Source organism: Toxotes jaculatrix, chromosome 12 (assembly GCF_017976425.1).
Source record: "Toxotes jaculatrix isolate fToxJac2 chromosome 12, fToxJac2.pri, whole genome shotgun sequence".
In the NCBI taxonomy this organism is placed as follows: Eukaryota; Metazoa; Chordata; class Actinopteri; family Toxotidae; genus Toxotes; species Toxotes jaculatrix.
The window spans coordinates 8368042-8386955 of record NC_054405.1 but is presented as its reverse complement, the minus strand read 5'-3'; the positions used below and the strand labels follow the sequence as shown (position 1 = coordinate 8386955).

The 18914-nt window shown below is 38.4% G+C and overlaps 2 protein-coding genes across 2 annotated transcripts; both read right to left on the bottom strand.

Annotated features, from left to right (window-relative positions):
- Positions 1-238: 238 nt before the first annotated feature.
- frmd8 (FERM domain containing 8) lies at positions 239-12616 on the bottom strand. Its single transcript, XM_041051935.1, has 11 exons — positions 12197-12616; positions 10728-10822; positions 10375-10542; positions 9979-10080; positions 8314-8372; positions 7590-7756; positions 4990-5205; positions 4719-4842; positions 4395-4544; positions 3461-3689; positions 239-3365 (listed from the first exon to the last, which is right to left on the bottom strand). The coding sequence occupies exons 2-11, from the start codon at positions 10813-10815 to the stop codon at positions 3253-3255; spliced, it is 1416 nt and encodes a 471-aa protein (XP_040907869.1). The 5' UTR covers positions 10816-10822; positions 12197-12616; the 3' UTR covers positions 239-3252.
- A 2020-nt stretch (positions 12617-14636) lies between these two features.
- Positions 14637-18409, bottom strand: rom1a (retinal outer segment membrane protein 1a). The gene is made up of 4 exons (XM_041051832.1): positions 18222-18409; positions 15692-16122; positions 15316-15562; positions 14637-14938 (listed from the first exon to the last, which is right to left on the bottom strand). Exons 1-4 carry the CDS (start codon positions 18369-18371, stop codon positions 14723-14725), a joined length of 1044 nt encoding a protein of 347 aa, XP_040907766.1. The 5' UTR covers positions 18372-18409; the 3' UTR covers positions 14637-14722.
- Positions 18410-18914: the final 505 nt, after the last annotated feature.

Sequence of the window (18914 nt, the reverse complement as noted above, 5' to 3'; positions counted from 1 at the left end):
AGAATTTAAAAAAAAAAAAAAATTACAATGAAATAAACCAATCAAAAACATGAAGCATGAAAACAAAATAAATGAAATAAATTTTATAAAATGAAATTTTTAAAAAATCATGTACATAATGTATTTGTAATACTGTATTAAACTCCAAATTGTGGCCTTAAGGACAAAAGCTGCAGGCAGATCTGCAGGGGGGGAATCAAGAGAAGGAAACATTTGAGGCTGAAAAACAGGCATCACCTTAAAAGAGAACAAATTTCATTTTAATGGTCAAGGACTCTAAATCTGGCAAAAGTCTATATATTGAATCATGGACAATAATCTAACAATGGAGTATAGTTCTGTGATTTCAGTCAGGTAGTTGAAAATTACTTGAATTATACTGAACAGCACAATTATATTAAATGTAAAACCATTTCCACAGGCGTGATCACAAAACAGCTGTCTAAATATGCATTATAGTGATCTGCACATTATACTACCAACATTAAATTGCAATACTACTATATTTTCCCAAACACTTATTAAATGCATTGAGATGAAATGATACAGGTGATCTAGCAATTAAATATTTGCTTTAATTGTAAAAGAAATTTACTGAGCAGAACATGGTAAAAATATTGAGGCTGAAAAAAAGTCAAGATAACGTTAGTTTAAATAAACATGGCTTCAGTACACTTAGGGTGTTGGTAGTAACATAGTAAACACAGCTTTTCCACAGGGAAACAGGGAAACTTTGCATTTATTTATTTAAAAAACAAAAAAACCAAAGATTTTGGACATATTTTAAGAAAGGCAGAACTTACTGACCACTGCACTGAGAGGAACCACCACACACTGTTCAACAGCAGCCCAGTGTAGTTATTCAACATACTCACATCAGCTAGGAAAGGTGAAATGCATTGTCTGGTTGAAAATGTGGGAAATACAATACAAAACACAAACTGATTTTTTAAAACCATACCAATACCAAAACTCCTGGTTTCCAAGTACCAAAAGTCATTCGGACACCAACAAACAAAAAGGCACTTTATATTTCTGCAAAGTTGAGAAGATAATGCTTAAAATGACCTATTTCTTCATTCTAGTGTACAAACACTGACAAGTATATGAAAGGGAAAGTAAAAATATTCTCTCATAAAAGCTAATAAACAATACAAAACAATCCGCAAATGTAAAAGATTTACAAACAGTGTGTTAGTATTAATAGTGCAGTATCACATGATGTGTAATCTGTCGGAATGCCTATTCTACAATGTGACATGCATAGTGTACATTAGCAACAATACATTGGACTGCTGCAGTTAAGGTACAGACAGTAGCTGACGTACAAGTCAGAAGCGCTGAAATGTAAGAACATTCTGCAGTTTGCATGCTCAGAGAATCAGGAAGAATACGTGATGCCACCACACCTCAAATGAGGACATATGGCAGCATTATACAGATGTATAACTTCTTTGATGGCTGTTAGTGAGGTGAACGAGTCTGTTAAATGTACAACAAAGACAGAAACTGCCTGTATCAGGATTGGGGTGAAGTTCACAGAGACACCTGGAGGAACACTGCCAGGTGGAGACTGGAGTCTCTGGAGTGTTAAGGTAGAATACTGTGTTGCAGCATGTTAGATAGGCTTACTTTGGTGAACAGACAGAGATTCCAACAGCATAGTCGAAAGTTCTGAGTCAGTTTGTCTGCGCTAGGAGTACAGTGAAGACTGTCACTGTCCAGTGAAAACCACGCATCTCAGAATTAAGTGATTTTTAATTTATCAGATAAACTGAAGCATTAAATGTTTGTTTATGGGTTTAAAAATTGTCCTACTTTCTACCATTAGTCGTTGCATGGTCTACTCCTGAATTAAGCCCACTGGAGTATTTGTACTGTAAATGCACTGTCACAAAGCTGAAAACAAGGCGTCAACAACATTTTACAAAGACAGTGTTCCCTGTTTTCTTTCAAATAAAACCAACCATGATTGTGTTTGCAAGGAAAACAAAATATTTAAATGGCTAACCAGACATTTTAAGTTGCGGTTTGAAGTTTGAATTAGTTTGTAGTGCTGGTAACAGTTAAAACAGGAAGGCTTCTTTTATGTTAGCCTCTCTCATGTCAGAAGTTGCACAATATTGCATCAATTTCACTTTGCCGATCAGGTCAAATCCAGACCTGTGCATGGATGTCACTTGTACCGATTGTGCTGATTTGGTGGTTCGAATTTGATCTGCTAATGGAACAACAACTGCAAACTATTTAGTGGCAGGAATAGCAGCATGGTACAGTACATTAATTGCTTATGACGAAAGTTTTATTCGATCCTTTGACTAACTTAATATATTGTTTAGGTAGGAATGCTGTAAAATGTCTGTTATCCTGTTCCTTTAAATGTTTAGGCCAAATTCAGACTATTCCGCTTTTACAAATAAAAAATCATTTTAAAATGTGGGATGTGCCACCCGCATTTTCTTTTCACGTTAACCAGCTGCAAATACCAGAACATATTAATTAATTAGATGTACTTACAGGAAACTTCCACAGCACAGCCAACGTGCTCCCATACAGACTTTTTATGATCAGTAACACCAAGCACCAAATGTTTCTACCAGTACTTTTTTAAAGTGGCTTCACCCTTTCATGAGAACAAGGCACTGGCAGTTTAAAAAAGCAGAATAGTGGCAACACACCCTTCGATCGTCCCCTGAAAGTGTTTATCATGCTGACTTGTAAAGAGTCTGTGATAACTCTCACAGTTCTGAGGAGGATGTTCAATGATACCAGGGGATATATTGCGATGTTCTTTGTTTTCAATTTCCAAGTTAAGTTAAAGTAAAAAGAGGTAATGCAGTGGTTATACTCATTTGAGGTTTAACATTTTTGAATAATAGTAGTAAAAACGTCTCCAGAGCACTGCAGAAAGGTCACGAGATATCATACAGTCATCGTCTGAGGATTTCTCTGAGGCTTGTCCATCATATGGTGTTCAGAGAATACTTTCTTAATGTCAGGCCACCTAATGAATAGCCACTTCACTTTAACCTTGGAAGCCTTGCTGTTAATATATCCTATTGTTTTTCACATTGCTGTACTCTCTTAATATGCACAACTTCAAAACATAAACACTGTCACACGCACTTCGCTTGGTCCTTTGCATGTTCATGTATTATGAGTTAAGCTTGTGTCAAGTCTTTTCTTTAAATGTCTGTGTAAAATGTTCAGGTTTGGTCTTTGAGAAGAACGGGGTAGAGCTGATCAGTGAGTTTAACCCTGCTCCAGGCTCTCTGTCACTTGCACAGCTGAATACGTGGGTGCAGACGCCTGTCGGGTGAAGAAGGACGCGGCTCTTTTCGGCTTCAAGCGCTTGATTTCTTTTCCTGAAAGACAAAAATGGACAAATAATAATAAGGTTCTCCAAACTGAAGCCTACTGTGAGTAGGCTTGGATTACTAATTGTAACCATCACACTCACCATTGTCCACGTAGCTGATAGTGTTAAGTGAATGGACCCGACTGCACATGACGCTGCTTTGCCTTTGCAGATTCCCGCGCCGTCCGCCACGTCCGTTTTTGTTGCTGCCATCTTGTCCGGCGGGCGGCTGAGACAGACTCGCCTCACCGTCTGTTTCAGCCGCAGCTCCTCCCTCACACGCAGACTTCAGCTCCACACAGAACTCAATGAAGCCGCTCATTAGCTCTGCCTGGCTCGAGAGGAAAAAAATAGCACACTGTGAAGTCTGATTCTTAGAAGTACACAAAATAAAACAGCTGTACTCAACTTTCTGATGGTCCATTAGTGAACCACAGGCATGTAAGAGTCACACTGCCAGCGTTGGATTAGGGCCTGGTGTGATTATTTATGACTGCCTCTACCATTATGCAACATCTCTTCACCATCTGTTGGCTCAGACAGTCTCACCCCAACAATTACTGAGCAAGGATGCTATAGATGAGAGTACTGAAAATTACTTGAATTTTTTTTAGGCTTCACCCCGAACATCAAGTGTTACGCTCCTCTAAGTACAAATGGGCACAGCAGCTGCACCTGATCCTAAAGCTCAGAAAAACACCAGGTGCAGTGTGCTCTCTAGAGATCGCTGCATATCCTCTCTGCTTGTTGAAAACATTTGAAGTGAGACACACAGAAGAGGACTGCATCTGCCACCCTCTCTAGCATCAAGACGAACTCAAAATCGTGTTCAAACTACAGCAGAGATTGGCAAAGGTGTCAACCAGGTCAAGACAGGTGTGAGGAAATGAAACACAAGCCCATCAACACAACACACTCAACAGTACTGAGACAATCTAAGCTTCAAATTCTACCATACAGATGTATATGCAAATGTTGAATACAATCACATCAGATGATTTGTGAATTAAATTTCATTTCACAAACATCTTCTTACTTGTTTTGAGTAGATCTTTAGCAACTTGTTGACAGGAGTGCCGTCTTCCTCTCCATCAAACTCCAGCCACAGAATGTGCGAGTCCCCCACCTCCTCGGGGTAGCTGTGGTCCCAGGAGAGCTCACTGAAACGCAGGCCAAGCAGTACGTGCTGCGAGAAAACGTGTTCAAGGAGATAAATCTTTTCGTGAAGAGAACTAAGAAGCGCTTTCTACCTTCCTTCAGCGTGCACGATGATTATCCAAGTACACGTGCACACACACACACACATATATATACACAGTGAGAAACACAGCATTGTGTTGTTGACAAATCCAGTGCTCACCTTCTCTTTGACATCCATCACATAAACTCCCTCCAGGCAGATTCCAATGTTGACAGCCTTGCGTTTTCCCCTTTGGAGAATCCCTTGCACTGGTTTGTCAATCTCCCCAAAAAAGAAAGCACACCTGTTCGTGCAGTTTACGTCGATTAAAATATAAACAAAACCTGATTCATGGTATGTCAGTTAATTCGAGGTATATTTATCTTTGCCTTTGAGTTTTTAAACTATCATTTGTCTTTGAGAATAAATGGCTCATTACACAAGTTCTTACCCATAATAAGGCAGAGTGTGACATGTGTTGAGGTACTGGTGTAGGAGCTGTGTGGGCCCAGGAGGGCTTCCAGCAGATGTGCTGATCTTTCTGTACTCCTCGAACAGGTTCTGCTCCAGCCCTGCCTGACGGCTCGACTTCCCTCTCAGAGTGGAGAGTAAACCTCCACTCCCCATGACAACATGTGCAGGCAGAAAAGAGGACAGCTTCTTCTCTCTGTGGAAAGCAGAGAAGACAAGTTTGTATTACCCATTTAGTGCATCTTATCTGTGCACATTTAGGCTCCATATTCTGTTCAATTCACAGTTCCTTTGCTAACATGTACTGCTTAGTTTCGTGTTGTCCTTTGCTCCTGTCGATGTGTCTCATGATGCAGAAACAGTCCATCACATTGATCCCTACTGTCTTGTGTTACTGTACTGTGCCATTGTGAATGTGCAGCTGCACTGCAATACACTTCTCCTGAAATTGTTTCCTTTCTTCACTCTTTGCAGGCATTGCAAATCACAATGCTACAGACTGACATTTTTTTTCACGCTCATTCCATTTAAATGTTCTCTGTGATGTGTTTTAAGTGGAAGGCCACAGGTCAAAACACACTGGTCTTTCAATTAAGTTTCCTATTGTACAAGTGTTGCTCAAGATTTGACCTCTTCTCCTCAATTACCACCACTCACATCCCACCATAAAAAATCTCCTGAAGAGGAACAGCCTTTGTTCTTCAGTGTCATAAAAACGTCAACTAATGAATACCTGGAGATGCTCTGAAAAGAAATTCTTGGTCTAAATTATAATCTGGAACCAGTAATTATAATACAGTGAGTGACTCAATCAGAAGATGCCAAGATTATCCGACCTGGCTCTACTTTGGACGTTACACATCATGTAATTCATGTACAAGGGAAAAAACATCTTTTCTCATCTCCTCTATTATATTATGATCAACGGTCAAAGAGAAAAATAAAGAAACAAGAAGGAATCTTTGGAGTTTTGAGATGAAGCACCTATGTTTGTTTTAATGCACCTCAAATGTTCTATTTCTGTTTAATAATTAAACACCATATCAAGGTGTAGATAAAAACCGCTGACACAAACTACAACATTATTAAAACACTGTATTATGGGACTTCTTCAAAAATATCTATTCAAATATCTGTTACTAAGAACAGTGACTACACCTTTAATATTTCTGTTTTACACATACAGTGATTTGTAGATCAGGTCAAATTCGTACTCTCTAATTCTCAGCCTTTTAATCACAATCCAGTCTCAAAAGGCTTTAAACAAAAAAAAAAAAAGGGAGACACTCCCACGTTCATCTCACTCCAATCAAAAATGTCATTTTGTGCATTCTTGCACTCCAGCCAACAAGCAACTGAAAATTACTGTAAAGGCACAATATGGGTGTTATCAACATAAGAAAAAAATAAAGCCCCTTCCAACTGTGACCTTTTTCACAGTGCCTGTGGAGTTTCATCAAATTGTGTTGTTGCTGTTGATTGTGCTGAAGTACTCGAAGACGCTGAACCAACCCAGTTGGCCTTTAAAATGTGGGTTTCAGGAAATGGGGTTCTGCTTTTAACAGTGTCAATTCCTCTCACCATCTGATAAACTCAACAGCAGAGCCATGACATACTTCTTCATTTTCTAATAGGGTGAACTATAACAGAGTCAACTGTGAACTTCAACAAATGTTCTGTTGAAAAAGTGCTGGAGCCAGAGAAAAGAGAGTGAAGTATGATTGTGTGCTGACAAAAAAGTCAAGTAATATTATTTTCATCATATTCAGCAAAGTGATCATTAACCAAAAAATGGCAGACTTTTAATTTTATATCATTATAGGTCCACAATTCATTCTTCAATCATAGGTTTACTGCTGACTTTAGTCATATTCAGCGCTTTACTTCAAAATAGTCTAATTTGTTATAAAGAATGGTTTGACATATTGATAAACATATTTATTTACTTATTAAAAGTTAATAATCACTCTCATAACTGTCCATTAAATAGGAAGCTACAGTCAGCAGCTTGTTAGCTTAGCTTAGCATAAAGCACATAGCCTAGCTATGTCCAAAAGTTTAAAAAGTCAACCATTTAATCTGTATAAAAACCTCTAAAACTCACTAGTTTGTGCAAATTACAGGGGGTGATTAATAGGTTTGCGGCCCAAGGAAGAAGGAGATGAGTTACACAGCTCTCGTTACATGCATATGCAGTTCAACTCTTTGAGTGACTATGCAGAAAGCTTAATAACTGGTAGTCCAAGACACCGACTTCAACAAAGAAAGGCTCCACAACCACTGGAAGAAGTGTGTAAATGAAGGTGGGAACTATGGTGAAAAATAAATGTGCTGTGGGGGAATAAACTGTTCCCTTGGTCCGTTCTTTATGCTAAGCTAACCATCATCTCCAGGCTGCAGCCTCACATTGAGTAGCATAATGTTTTCATTTAACTCTTGGCAAGAGCATATTTCCTGAGGTGTCAAACTATACCTTTAAGAGAAGAGTCAGCAATGGGATTAACTATAGAAAACAAAATTACAGAAGCAACCACATCCAGAATTTGGTCATTAATTTTTTAAACAACCTTTCTAATTTACCTTATGGTAGAGGCAAATTGTTGACTGTCCAGATCAGTTCCTTCACGAAGAGCAAGAGACAAGGCTCCAAGAGTCATCCAGTGCTCGGGATCGCAGGGGTATCGACCTGTGAGGATGTTGCTCTTTGCCTCCTCATACAGAAGTTTCAGCACTACCTCATCATCGATCTGCTCAGGAGTGAGACAGTGTCAGCAATTATCTAACAGTTACAGGACAGGACAGTAAACTCAGAGTTAGTCTGAGCCCATCATCTTTGAAAAGAAAAGGAGCTTTACAAGAGATTTTTTTTATTTCACTTGAAATTTTCTGTTTATTTCTTCTTCATGTTATTTCTTCTACCTTAATGTACTGAGATTGCATCTAATGTTCTAATGTAACGATTTTACAATTTGATGATTTTAATTTGCTACCTACATGAAGCATTTTGTAATTCAGGGTTTTAAAAATTACCTTATAAATAAAGATTATTATATGACAGAACAAAACATTTTTATCCAACAGCCTTCTGAAGCTGATGGAATGGCAGGAAAACCCATTATGACCACTGCACTCTAATGACTTTCAGACATTAACCCAAAATCTTCATTAACACCCACTGAGCATTTTGTGAGTCAAGACATTTACTAAAATTGGATCCTTAGTACAAAATGATGGATAACAGTGTTTCTATAATTCACTCATGCTTAAGATTAATGTTTTTGCAGAGAATTAGAGTTAAATGTACCTGCAGCTCCTTAGATTTAGCATAAAACACATTCCGTCTGTACTGGAGACATGGCTCATCTGAGGAAATAGCAGAGGACAATGACACATTAGGGTTAGCTGACTGTATTTTCAGATCATTCAAATGGGTGAAATTCTGCCTCAGAGTGGAGGAGTGAGGTTACAGAGACAAACACTGCAGTAGATGTAGGGGTAACATCAAATCTACAACTCAAGCCCCCTCCAGCCCACTCTACTCTGGTTAACAGTCCTCTGCTGTGGGTGGTATCCTACCTGCTCCACCAAAACACATAACAGCATTTAAATGATTATGCAATGCATTCATGATCCTTTTTGTTTTATCGGTGGTAAGCTGTGTCACCAGTTCTTTGATATCACTGGATGAAAAGCGCACAAAAGTGTGGGCTGTTCTACTCTGACTGGCAAAGTAATGAGAGTTAACACAAGACTTAGACTTCACCAAAAGTCCACTGTGGGTGACAATTTTTACTGGACAATAACCAACAGCTTAACTTTGTAAAAATAAAATCTCAGTTCAGTCTTGTCCACATTCATTGGACAGATTTTGGTTTTCCTTCATCAATTCTTTACTGAATTGTATAACCAACTGTAACATACTGCATCATAAAAGTTGCATCCTTTGCATCCTTTCTCATCGTAACAAAATATGATCACAAGCATTTATGATCGTACATTTTAATGCTTCATTATTATTATATGGCATCATAATACTCTAAGGATTTGTAGCACTCATAGTAATGCAATATGCATTAATTTGGAATGGATTAAGTATCTATATCACATTACAGGTATAAAATTCATTTGACGGCAATCTTAGATTTAGAGCTGCAACTAATGGTCATTTTCATTTACAATTACTCTGGTAAGTATTACCAAGGTTGATCAGTCTGTAAACTGCCAAACACTAGTTCAAAATGTCCATTAAATTTTTCTAAAGCTGGCAGTTACATCATCAAATTGCTTGTTTAGATTGACCATAAGTCCAAAATTCAAAAACATTCAATTCAACATCACATAAGACGAAGAAAAGCAGCAAATTATCACATCTGAGAAGCTGTAACTTGGTAACTTCTGGGATTTTTGCTTGAAAAACGACAGAGATGAATAACTATTTATCAAACATGTTGCAGAGTATTTTTCTGTTGATTTTCTAATTAACTTATTGATGAATTGTTTCAGCTCCACTCGGATTAACTAACTTTTAAAGTTGGCAACAATAATGATGTTACATACTGTATATGACATCTCTATATGATAGACAGGTGCTTTTCTTTAAAACATACAAGGTAACCATAGTAAGTAATGTTTTTTTAATGTTCAGAAATTCCAGTGTGGACAGTATTTGTTAATATTGCTACACAATGACTGCTCACTATTCACTGAACATCACTCATCCTAAAAGTGCTTGAAAATAATCACGATGTTAAAAGATCTGAGTGTAAAAATGTCTCAAGAACCAACAATACCTGCTCCATACTGTATGAATATCTCAGAGTAAGTTATACGGGGGGTTGTATAAAGCACTTTGTGTTGCAATGTGTTTGTATGAAAAGTGCTATACAAATAAAGTCTGGTTGAATGCCTGAATAAAAAAGCAGGTTACTTATTAGTTCATGACATGACAACATACAGACCAAACTCTCACCTTGTGAAATGTCTTCCTCTGAGGCCTCAGTGAAGCGATACAGCAGGTCCTGCCACTGTCGACACAGTTTGTATGGGTGATGCCTCCCCTTTAACTGCAATTCTGGGAAGTATGGAGGAAATAAAAAATGTAATATAGAAATATATCTGCTTCCCTGCTCTGATTCTTGTGCTATATCTATATATCTAGTCTTTATCTTTTAGGCACAGGCATGTAGATCTAGATTCTGCTTGACATTGTGTCAAAATATCATGTAATATTTGGTAGCCGTTTTTTTTTTTTTTTTACCACTGAAAAAGAAGCATTCATATGCACATCAACATTCTCATAACATCTGACCAGATGAAGAGTCGTAGCATTTACGAGTGTGGTGAGTGTGGGGGAAATAGATCTTACCGAGCAGGGGAGAACACAACCAGAAGGCAAAAACATCCTGTGCAGACTCAGGAATATGGAGAGTTTCACGAACACTGCGGCCCAGCTCCTGCACAGTGACACCACCGAGCCCTTCTACTGATAAGTGGACTGCGCTGTCACCAAACAGGTATATAAGTACATCTTGAGCTGTGTAAACAATGACAAATATATGAAATTAAACAAAAAAATAAACATCATCACAAACAGAAATAAGCCAGCCAACACCACATAAAAATGTAAATTTTCTGTAAAATGTGTTTGCTACAAATTAAAAGTACTGCATAGAAGGGTGATTTTATCGTCAAGGAGTTCTAAAATTATTTGCGCCGTACCACGGGAAAGTGTTGCAGAAGAAGCAACACTTCCTCTTTGCGAGTGATCATCTGAATCTGGAGGAAAACTGCAGTCATCTCCTTCCATCTCTAATCTGAAACACAAACACAGTGACCAAACTCAAAATCTGTCACTATGCACGTGTGTATAGATACACATATGCATGTATATGTATACAAACAATAACAGCCTGAAAAAGCCTATAAGCCTGGAGTGGAAAAGTAGTCCAGAAGGGCATTAATGCTTGAGATGGGTTTAAAAAAAAACAAACAAAACAAAACAAAACAAAACAAAACATGAAAGCAAAACTAACTACAAGTGCAAAGAATGTCACAAGTGTTTTCCCCTGCTGAAAGAGTCAAAGATTTTGATTCAGTTTAGTTTAACAAAAAGCTTCCTTTGGTTATTTATTTATTGCTTAATCTTTTTGTTTATTTGTTCTATGCTTTAATTCCAGGAACACTGAGACATTAAACTATGTAAACCTGAATAGGAAACCTAGAAATACGGATATGTTCTAAAACTTTACACCAGAAGTGTATGTGGGATGGGACGTCTACAAAAATGTGTTATTTCGTCACTGAGCACTGAACTTCATGATTTCTTAAAATCCAAGTTATCTATGTACTGCTGACTGAGCAGAGTGGCCAGCCAAGAGGTCTATGGGCATGTGGTGCACATACTAACACAGCTATAGGTAATACTTCTGCTTTAGTCTCATAGACCTTCTGAAAAACGTTTAGTAACTGCTTCAGAGCTGACAAGGCCGATATTAGCTAAATGCATTGATGATTATTTCTCACTGACACATACCACTGCATCCATTTCATCTAGTCATATTTCAATAAACAAGTAATCAAGTAATAATTTTGAATAGGTCTCACTATGCACCAGTGCCACCATGCGGTAATAGACCGGAAAAGACCCTGTACAATCAGAACATCCCAGGCGACCACGGTTGACCTCACCCTGTTGATCTGAAATTATCCTTTGGCCCCAACATTTCACGGTCACTCAGACCCACTGGTGTTTCAACAGCACATAGAGCAATGACACAATCGACTAAACAACGTTACAGAAACGCGGTAAATACAGATGTATCACGCCAACAGCCCGAGGCCCGTGCAATAAATGTTAGCTAGCGACCCAAGTTTGACTGAATCGTCCTATACATGCCCAAACAATGGCTGACATATCCCTGGGAACTACTCAGCGCCACTAAACTTCATTTCGCTAGCGTTAGCTAAGTTAGCTTGAAAGCAGGGGAAGCGACCGCGCTAGCTATTGACGCACTGACATTACTACCATACTTTTAGACTTATTAATACATTTCAGTCATCAGTTGATAACAATTTGCTCCCCTACCCTATCTGGTTTGTTAGATAATTGTTGGTGTTTTGTCCGACACTCTGATACAGCTTCTATTAATGGCAAGTGATGGAACAAAATGTCTCTGTTTTCCACCTACCTGCCAGGTCCCGTAAATTTTCCTCCACTCACTGCTTATCCCGGATAGGATCCCGCTAACTGTATAAACACTGTAGCTAAATGCATTAGCTTCTCAACGATTTGGTAATATTTCCCCTGGTTAGTCAGCTGTCTAAAACTAGCTTTCCGGGCAGCTGCAACAGTTACAGAGAGAGTGACGGACGAACGACTCGGTTGTTCTGAATCTCTCTGTAGTGGGTGGGACACTCTGCGAAATTTGAAATACGTCAATAACTTAAACTCTTGTGAACGAAGTAGCTTTTAAAACGACCAAAAGCAAATATTATATATATTTCCAAGGTGTCTGTCCGGAGTTCACTGCAAAGCACGGTCAATGACAAACTGAATACATTTTGAACGACATTACACGGAACCGGTTAAAAAAAGAAACGATCCCGAGAATGAGTCGAAACACCAGAAAGCGCGTCGACGTCCCGTCACGTGATCACAACGTCCTTCCAGTTGAAACCACGCAGGCAGCAAATTAATTTGTCTGCTGTAGTTTGTTGATGTATTCATCCACACCCTGTAGCATGCTGCCAAAGTTAAACCACGTTGTTGTTGTTGTTTTTTTTTTACTTTAATATCAGATTGTTTAAAAAGGTTTCTTCTCTGTCTGGCTAAAATGTTCTGCAGCTTACCTGTATTATACTGAAATACTTTAGTCCATTGAGTCATGCACCAGTTCTATGTTAATGACCAGCATGTGGGCTATGTGTTGTTGTATAATTTACATGTTTAATTTATCCCTCAGGTGGATGAAAATATTGATAAATATTGGGCAAAGGTTGTTTAAAGCCACAGGCTAAAAAAAAAATACAATTGATCATAATAGCCTCGCTGTCTCAACAAAAACTGTACAACAACCTTCACAAAAGTGAAGTGAAAAGTGAAGTACTGTATGGTTTTCACTTGTGGTAGGTCTGCAAGTTGCTCAGTTTCAGTTTCAGGTTTATAACCTGCCACCATGTGAAAATACAACATAAGTTACTCAAAAAATCAGCCATGTGTAACAGCAATTATAATTACAAACTCGAGATTCTAATCAACACTGATGGCTGCTTTTGCTCATTAAGACGTACAGCCTGATTCTTTTGCAATGACTATATCTGGGAAACCTCTCACAGCTTTAGTGGTGAGTTTATACCCAAATATGTGAAGCGCTTGTTGTTAGTCAGAGGTGGTCTGCTTAGCCCCAGAAAATCACACAATACACAGTCATGTTTTCAAAAGGGGCTTTTAATAAAGATTTTCACATGGGTTGACATTACAATTAGACTTCAGAGATAAATCAATCAATTTGCTTCTGGTGATATAGAGAGTGTGTAAATTCTTGTGTAAATATTTATTTAACCACCAGGGGAAAATTTAGGGGAAAATGTATCAGTGTGTTCAGTTATTTTTCTTTGGTGTGGCTAAATCAGGAAGTCTCTTTCTCAAAGGGCCAATGTGCCCCAAAGATCGCAAACTCTTCACACTGCATTTGAAAAGTGAAATCCCAATTAGATCAATCTCAAATTTTTTTTTCAGTATTTTTAATTTTACAAGCAGACAAAGCCTTTGCATAGTTCACTCTGCATCTTACATCCACCTGACGCAGGTGTCTAACTGCAAGGGCAGCAGGCTGAGTATTAACAAATGGGATTAACAGCTTTAATAAAGGTGAGAGAACAGAGGACGTACTTGATGGCTTTCACTGCATTACTGACACTGATTAATCAATCTTCTTAATCCTATTCCTTTCACTGGCAGGTAGAAGAGAGGCAGGGAGAAAGTAGCATCTTGGAGCACCTATTATGGAGGGAGATGTATTAAGTATTATAATGTCTGCATGAATTGTATTAACATTAGAAAAGGAATAAGTGACTCCACGCAGAGCATTGGGCCTCATGTCTCTCTACAGTCAGCTTGACTTGTTGACCTTGTTTTTGTAGGACCATTTTTGTACACTGCCTCATGAATTACTGTTTACCCAGTGATTGATTGATAATTGATTTATTGCTTTTGATACAGACAAGTATTGTGAGAATGAAATTAGCAATTCACATCACATTCAGAAGCAGTGAAGGGATTTTGTGTATTTGTGAAACTGCAAACAAATATAACAATAAAGGGTTTATCGTTTATGTAAATGTCAGAAAAAATAAAACTGAGAGATAACAAAAAATAAAGAATGTGCTCAGAGATTTTGAACATATTATTCCTTTTAAGGAGTACTGACAAGTATCTCAAAAACGGTAGAAATCATGGGTTTACTATCACTTTTGTGGGTATCTTATACAGTATGTGTTTAACAGAGAAGGTATCAATTCAGCACATAAAATCTGAACGGGCAAGTACTGTAAACTTTACCTGTGATAGTAATTGTGACAATAAAAAATACTATCTCTAAATCTGTGAAATTCATAGAAATCTGTGTTTCATGTTATCTTTTCAAATTTAAATGATCATTCCTTGGTTGCCCTCTGTGTAAAAATTATTTACATGTGTGTACATCATTTGTGGTTTAGGGGGCAGTTGAGGTGGTCGCCTGTGCTGCAGTGCCCTCTTCCACCTGGTTTGTCAGCAGGAGGAACTTCATCACAGGGTTGATGTACTCCATGACGGTGTCTTTCACGCTTTTCTCCAGCAGGTACCCTTCTGTCTCAATTTCTGTATTTTCCTTCCCTGCCACTGCCTCCATGGACGTCTGCAGGAACCGCAAGCTTACCAGCACAGAACCCTGGGAAGGAGGAAGGTGGAGAAATCAGGGAACTGTAAAGCCTTGTCCATTACAGTTTATCTTTAAGGATTCATAAGGACTAGCAAAGAGAAGTGAATGATGGATATTGCATAAATTGTGATAGCAAATCATTAAGGGATCTACTGAAAGGTTCTATAAATTAATAATATAGCTGCTGGAATCGCATTTTTGACACTGTTAAATGTATTATATTTATGTAAATATTCATGTTTTATAACCTCTTTGCAGCTGTACCGAGCTCTAAAATCTTGGCTAATCTTATGCTGTGACCAACCACCAAATTAAAAGTGCACCACAGAACCTCTATCCCTGCATGGAGTCATTGTGGGACCACTGTTGGTCCTCTCGTATTATACCTGTAATATGAAGACTGACAGCACTCCAGCCCCAATGGTGTTCATCAGACCCATATAGTAGTTGACCAGGGCCTCTCTGCAGCCTCGGAGGTAGATGTTGAGCTCCTCGGTCTGGTATTCATAGTTATAGTGAGCTGAGTTGTTGGTGAGCTGATATTGGATGCATGGCCGCGGAGAGCTAGGGTTACAGCAACTGAAGGGGACACCGTCTACCAAGTAACGGCCATCCACGTTGCTCTTGATACGGCTAAGGAAACAAAAGAAAATGAGTGTCAGTTTTTTCATCTTTAAACACTGTAATGTAACTAGAAGTCCTTCTCTTTCCATGCATATTCACTGATGTGAAACACACTCCTAACATTTTTCCACAACTTACTCTTTCACTTCCTTAGAGCTGAAATCTAGGTAGCGGTTGCTGATCCACTGGACCTCGAACCAGTCCCTGAAGTCACTGTTTCCACAACACTGAAACTCCATCTGCAGGCGATCGATGTTCTGTTTCTGGAAGCAGCGGCCTGGGGTGTCTGTGTCCTTGTAGAAGCGGATGCCATTTCTCAAGCCAACCTTCAGAGAAAACTCCAAACTCCCCTTCATTGCGTAGCTCATGATGACAGCCAGCAGCATGAGGACAGTGAAGAAACAAGAGACAGCAAAGTAGGGCTTCAAGAAGTTCTTCCAACGAGGGAATCGGCCGGCATCCAGGGCGTCTTGACAGATCTTTGAAGCAAAGTAGTTGATACCCAAGGAGGCCAGACCAACTATCATGAGGGTATTGGGCACAATATGTATGTCTGTGTTATCCATCACCTGTAAGTAAGTCACAAATCAATATGTTACATTTGTTTGAGATGGAAAAAAATATCTACCTTGTTAGAAATGATGGGATCTCTGAATGTCTCTCAACAAATGTACAAACACCTGACAGAAGTAATGTATTTGCCTGAAATCATTTGAAAATTAAAAATGAATCTATTATGAAATATATTTTTGACACCCATAAGAAAACTAAATTTGATTAGTAGTTTAACTAAATATTTTTTTTCTCCTTATTTATTTATTTGTAATGGTAAAATATTCAGACTTCAGATACCATACTTCTTCTGTGGCTACAATTGTAAATGTAGATGGAAAAGCATGATGCCACATTTTAAATAATCAAATAATTCAGTCTGACTGCTCAATCTTGTATTTAAAGTTGATGGTGCATGACCACACAATAGGTGAATCAATGGACCCTCAAAGGGTCAGAAGGTGCTTGTTGGTTGTTTTGTTTGGTTTTCTATATTTAAAAAAGTCATTTATTTAGACACGGAAGATTTTCAGTTTCAGCCTTACAGTAAGTCACAAATAAAGAGCATTGCAGTTTGATCAGAGTCTGTTGAGCACTCCAAGCTCTTGGGCCTTAAATGTGTTGTTCAAGCACAGTCACTGAAGAAAGTGAAAAACAAGTACAAAAACCAAAATATGAACAAGCACAGTTATGCTCCATTCCCTGTCAACAATGTTATTGCACTATAAGGTTATAGTGTGTATGAGACTTTATATTTTGTGCAAATGTGTTTTTAGTTTCTGGATCCTGTGTTTTTATATTTGCAGAAGTGAAAAAGGTAACATAGATTCATGGCTACATATTAAACAGGAAATGGATAAACTCCTTAAACCGGATGTGCAGTGTCTGATACTTTTGAATGAAGTCTGTTTGGTAAACTAAGCATGTGAAGAGGATCTGAAGTCTGAACATTCACAGACCAGCTGACACATGGTTGATTTAAGTCAAAAGTTCAGGTGTTTTCACTGTTTTTCTAATGTGTGCGTGTGTGTGGATTGGAGGGGGTGTTTCATACAGTTTACATTCAGTGACATTGATGACATTGGTTTTACTTTGGTGCAAAATGAAAGTGCAAACTGCAATATAATAAACATTGTGGCATGAGATGATAACATTTTTGTAACCCTCATAAATTCTGTAGTTAATTTATTCATTGCATATGTCTATCATTTCATTTTCCTGTTCATATCATCACGTCCATTTCCACTTTTTACAGCTATTAAAGTGTGTAAACAGAATAATATCATGAACCCACCTCTCAAAGGATTTAACTATTAAAACAGATCAGAGCCCTTCTTGTCACAAAATGTCTTAACCAGTGAAAAAAGATATTTTGGGACAGACAGTGTATAAGGCTGTGATAGCACAGCTGACACAGTGAAGATCATGTTCAAACAATTTCAATGTGGTAATAAAATACAACAAAATAAGCTAAAAAAAAAAAAAACGATGTAGTTTTTTTTAATTATGCAAAGTTATGATGACAGCCTTCAAAAGTGTGGATTAGGATGATTAAGACTGACTGAGCCTGGTTTATTAAATGATGAGTCAGGATCTAAAGTGGGTCACAGGTCTACCTACATCTCGTTGGTCTCCAGTTAACAAAGATACACCTTTGCCTGATTCAAATTCAATTTATTCTTTCAAGAACCTTTGTCCTATTTTCAAGTTTTATTCCTCAGTGATTAAGCCAACAATTTAAAAGTATGTAAGGCACAGATGGCATTTGTCAGTACTTGAGTACTTGATATTATGTATGCAAATCAGTACATTAGTGTATAATCACCAAATAAAGATATTTACAGCACACTTTCAAGTTTAGAATCATTATTGGTAGTTTGTGTTTTAACTGTTTTCTTTGTCACAAGTTTGAGCACATCTGGAGCACACATATACCACAACATAATCTCTATTACACTGAGAAATATCACTACATGTCGCCCATTTTACAATTACACAGTAACTACAATGAATGCAATTTTATGGTAGCTCAAATGTAAAAAATAGTCAATGACAACACAGCTTTGGAAGTATGAACTAAGCTTCAAAGTCTTAGCGTTAAAATTTTAAATATTACCTCTGCCCTCCTGCGGAGCTCCGTCTTAAGGAGGCACCCCAGGGTGAAGGTCATGGCCCCGGCCACTGCGGCACACCAGGAGAGGAGCCACAGTCCCTGGGCCAGCTTCACCCTTTTCTGAAAGGGGAACTTCATCTTCATCACCACCATGGTTGCAGCGAGAGGCTCGGAGTCTTACCAGGGGAGAGGGGAAGGAGAGCGACGGGGCAACGAGGGACGATGCTGTGCTTTGTCTGTGAGAGAGGAGCAGAGGTGAGAGGCAGGACTCCACAGATGAAGATGACAAAACTGAAATGCAACACTGAGTTTGGAAAAAATAGACCAGTAGCAACAGTGCAAGCAGAATTAAAAACACATTTTTAAAAAACAAACTTTTTTTTCAAAAAGAGAGGTTTTAAAACTTTATATCCCAACTGGTGCGTCTCCAACTAAACAGATGTCAGGGCATCAAAATTCACCTTATTTGTCTCCCCAGAAAGTGCCAAAAAAAGTCCAGTTATCTCCACTGACCACTGTGTACCGTCCAGTGTGCCACACAGTGGATTTGGCACACTGGATTTGGCAAATTGAGATGCTGGGAGTGTCTTACCTCTAATGCCTGCCTATCCTATTAAACTGGTCTGTGAATCCAGGCCATTGTCTGCTCAGCACCCATCACTCATACAGAGGGACATGGATGACAAACCAAATTGA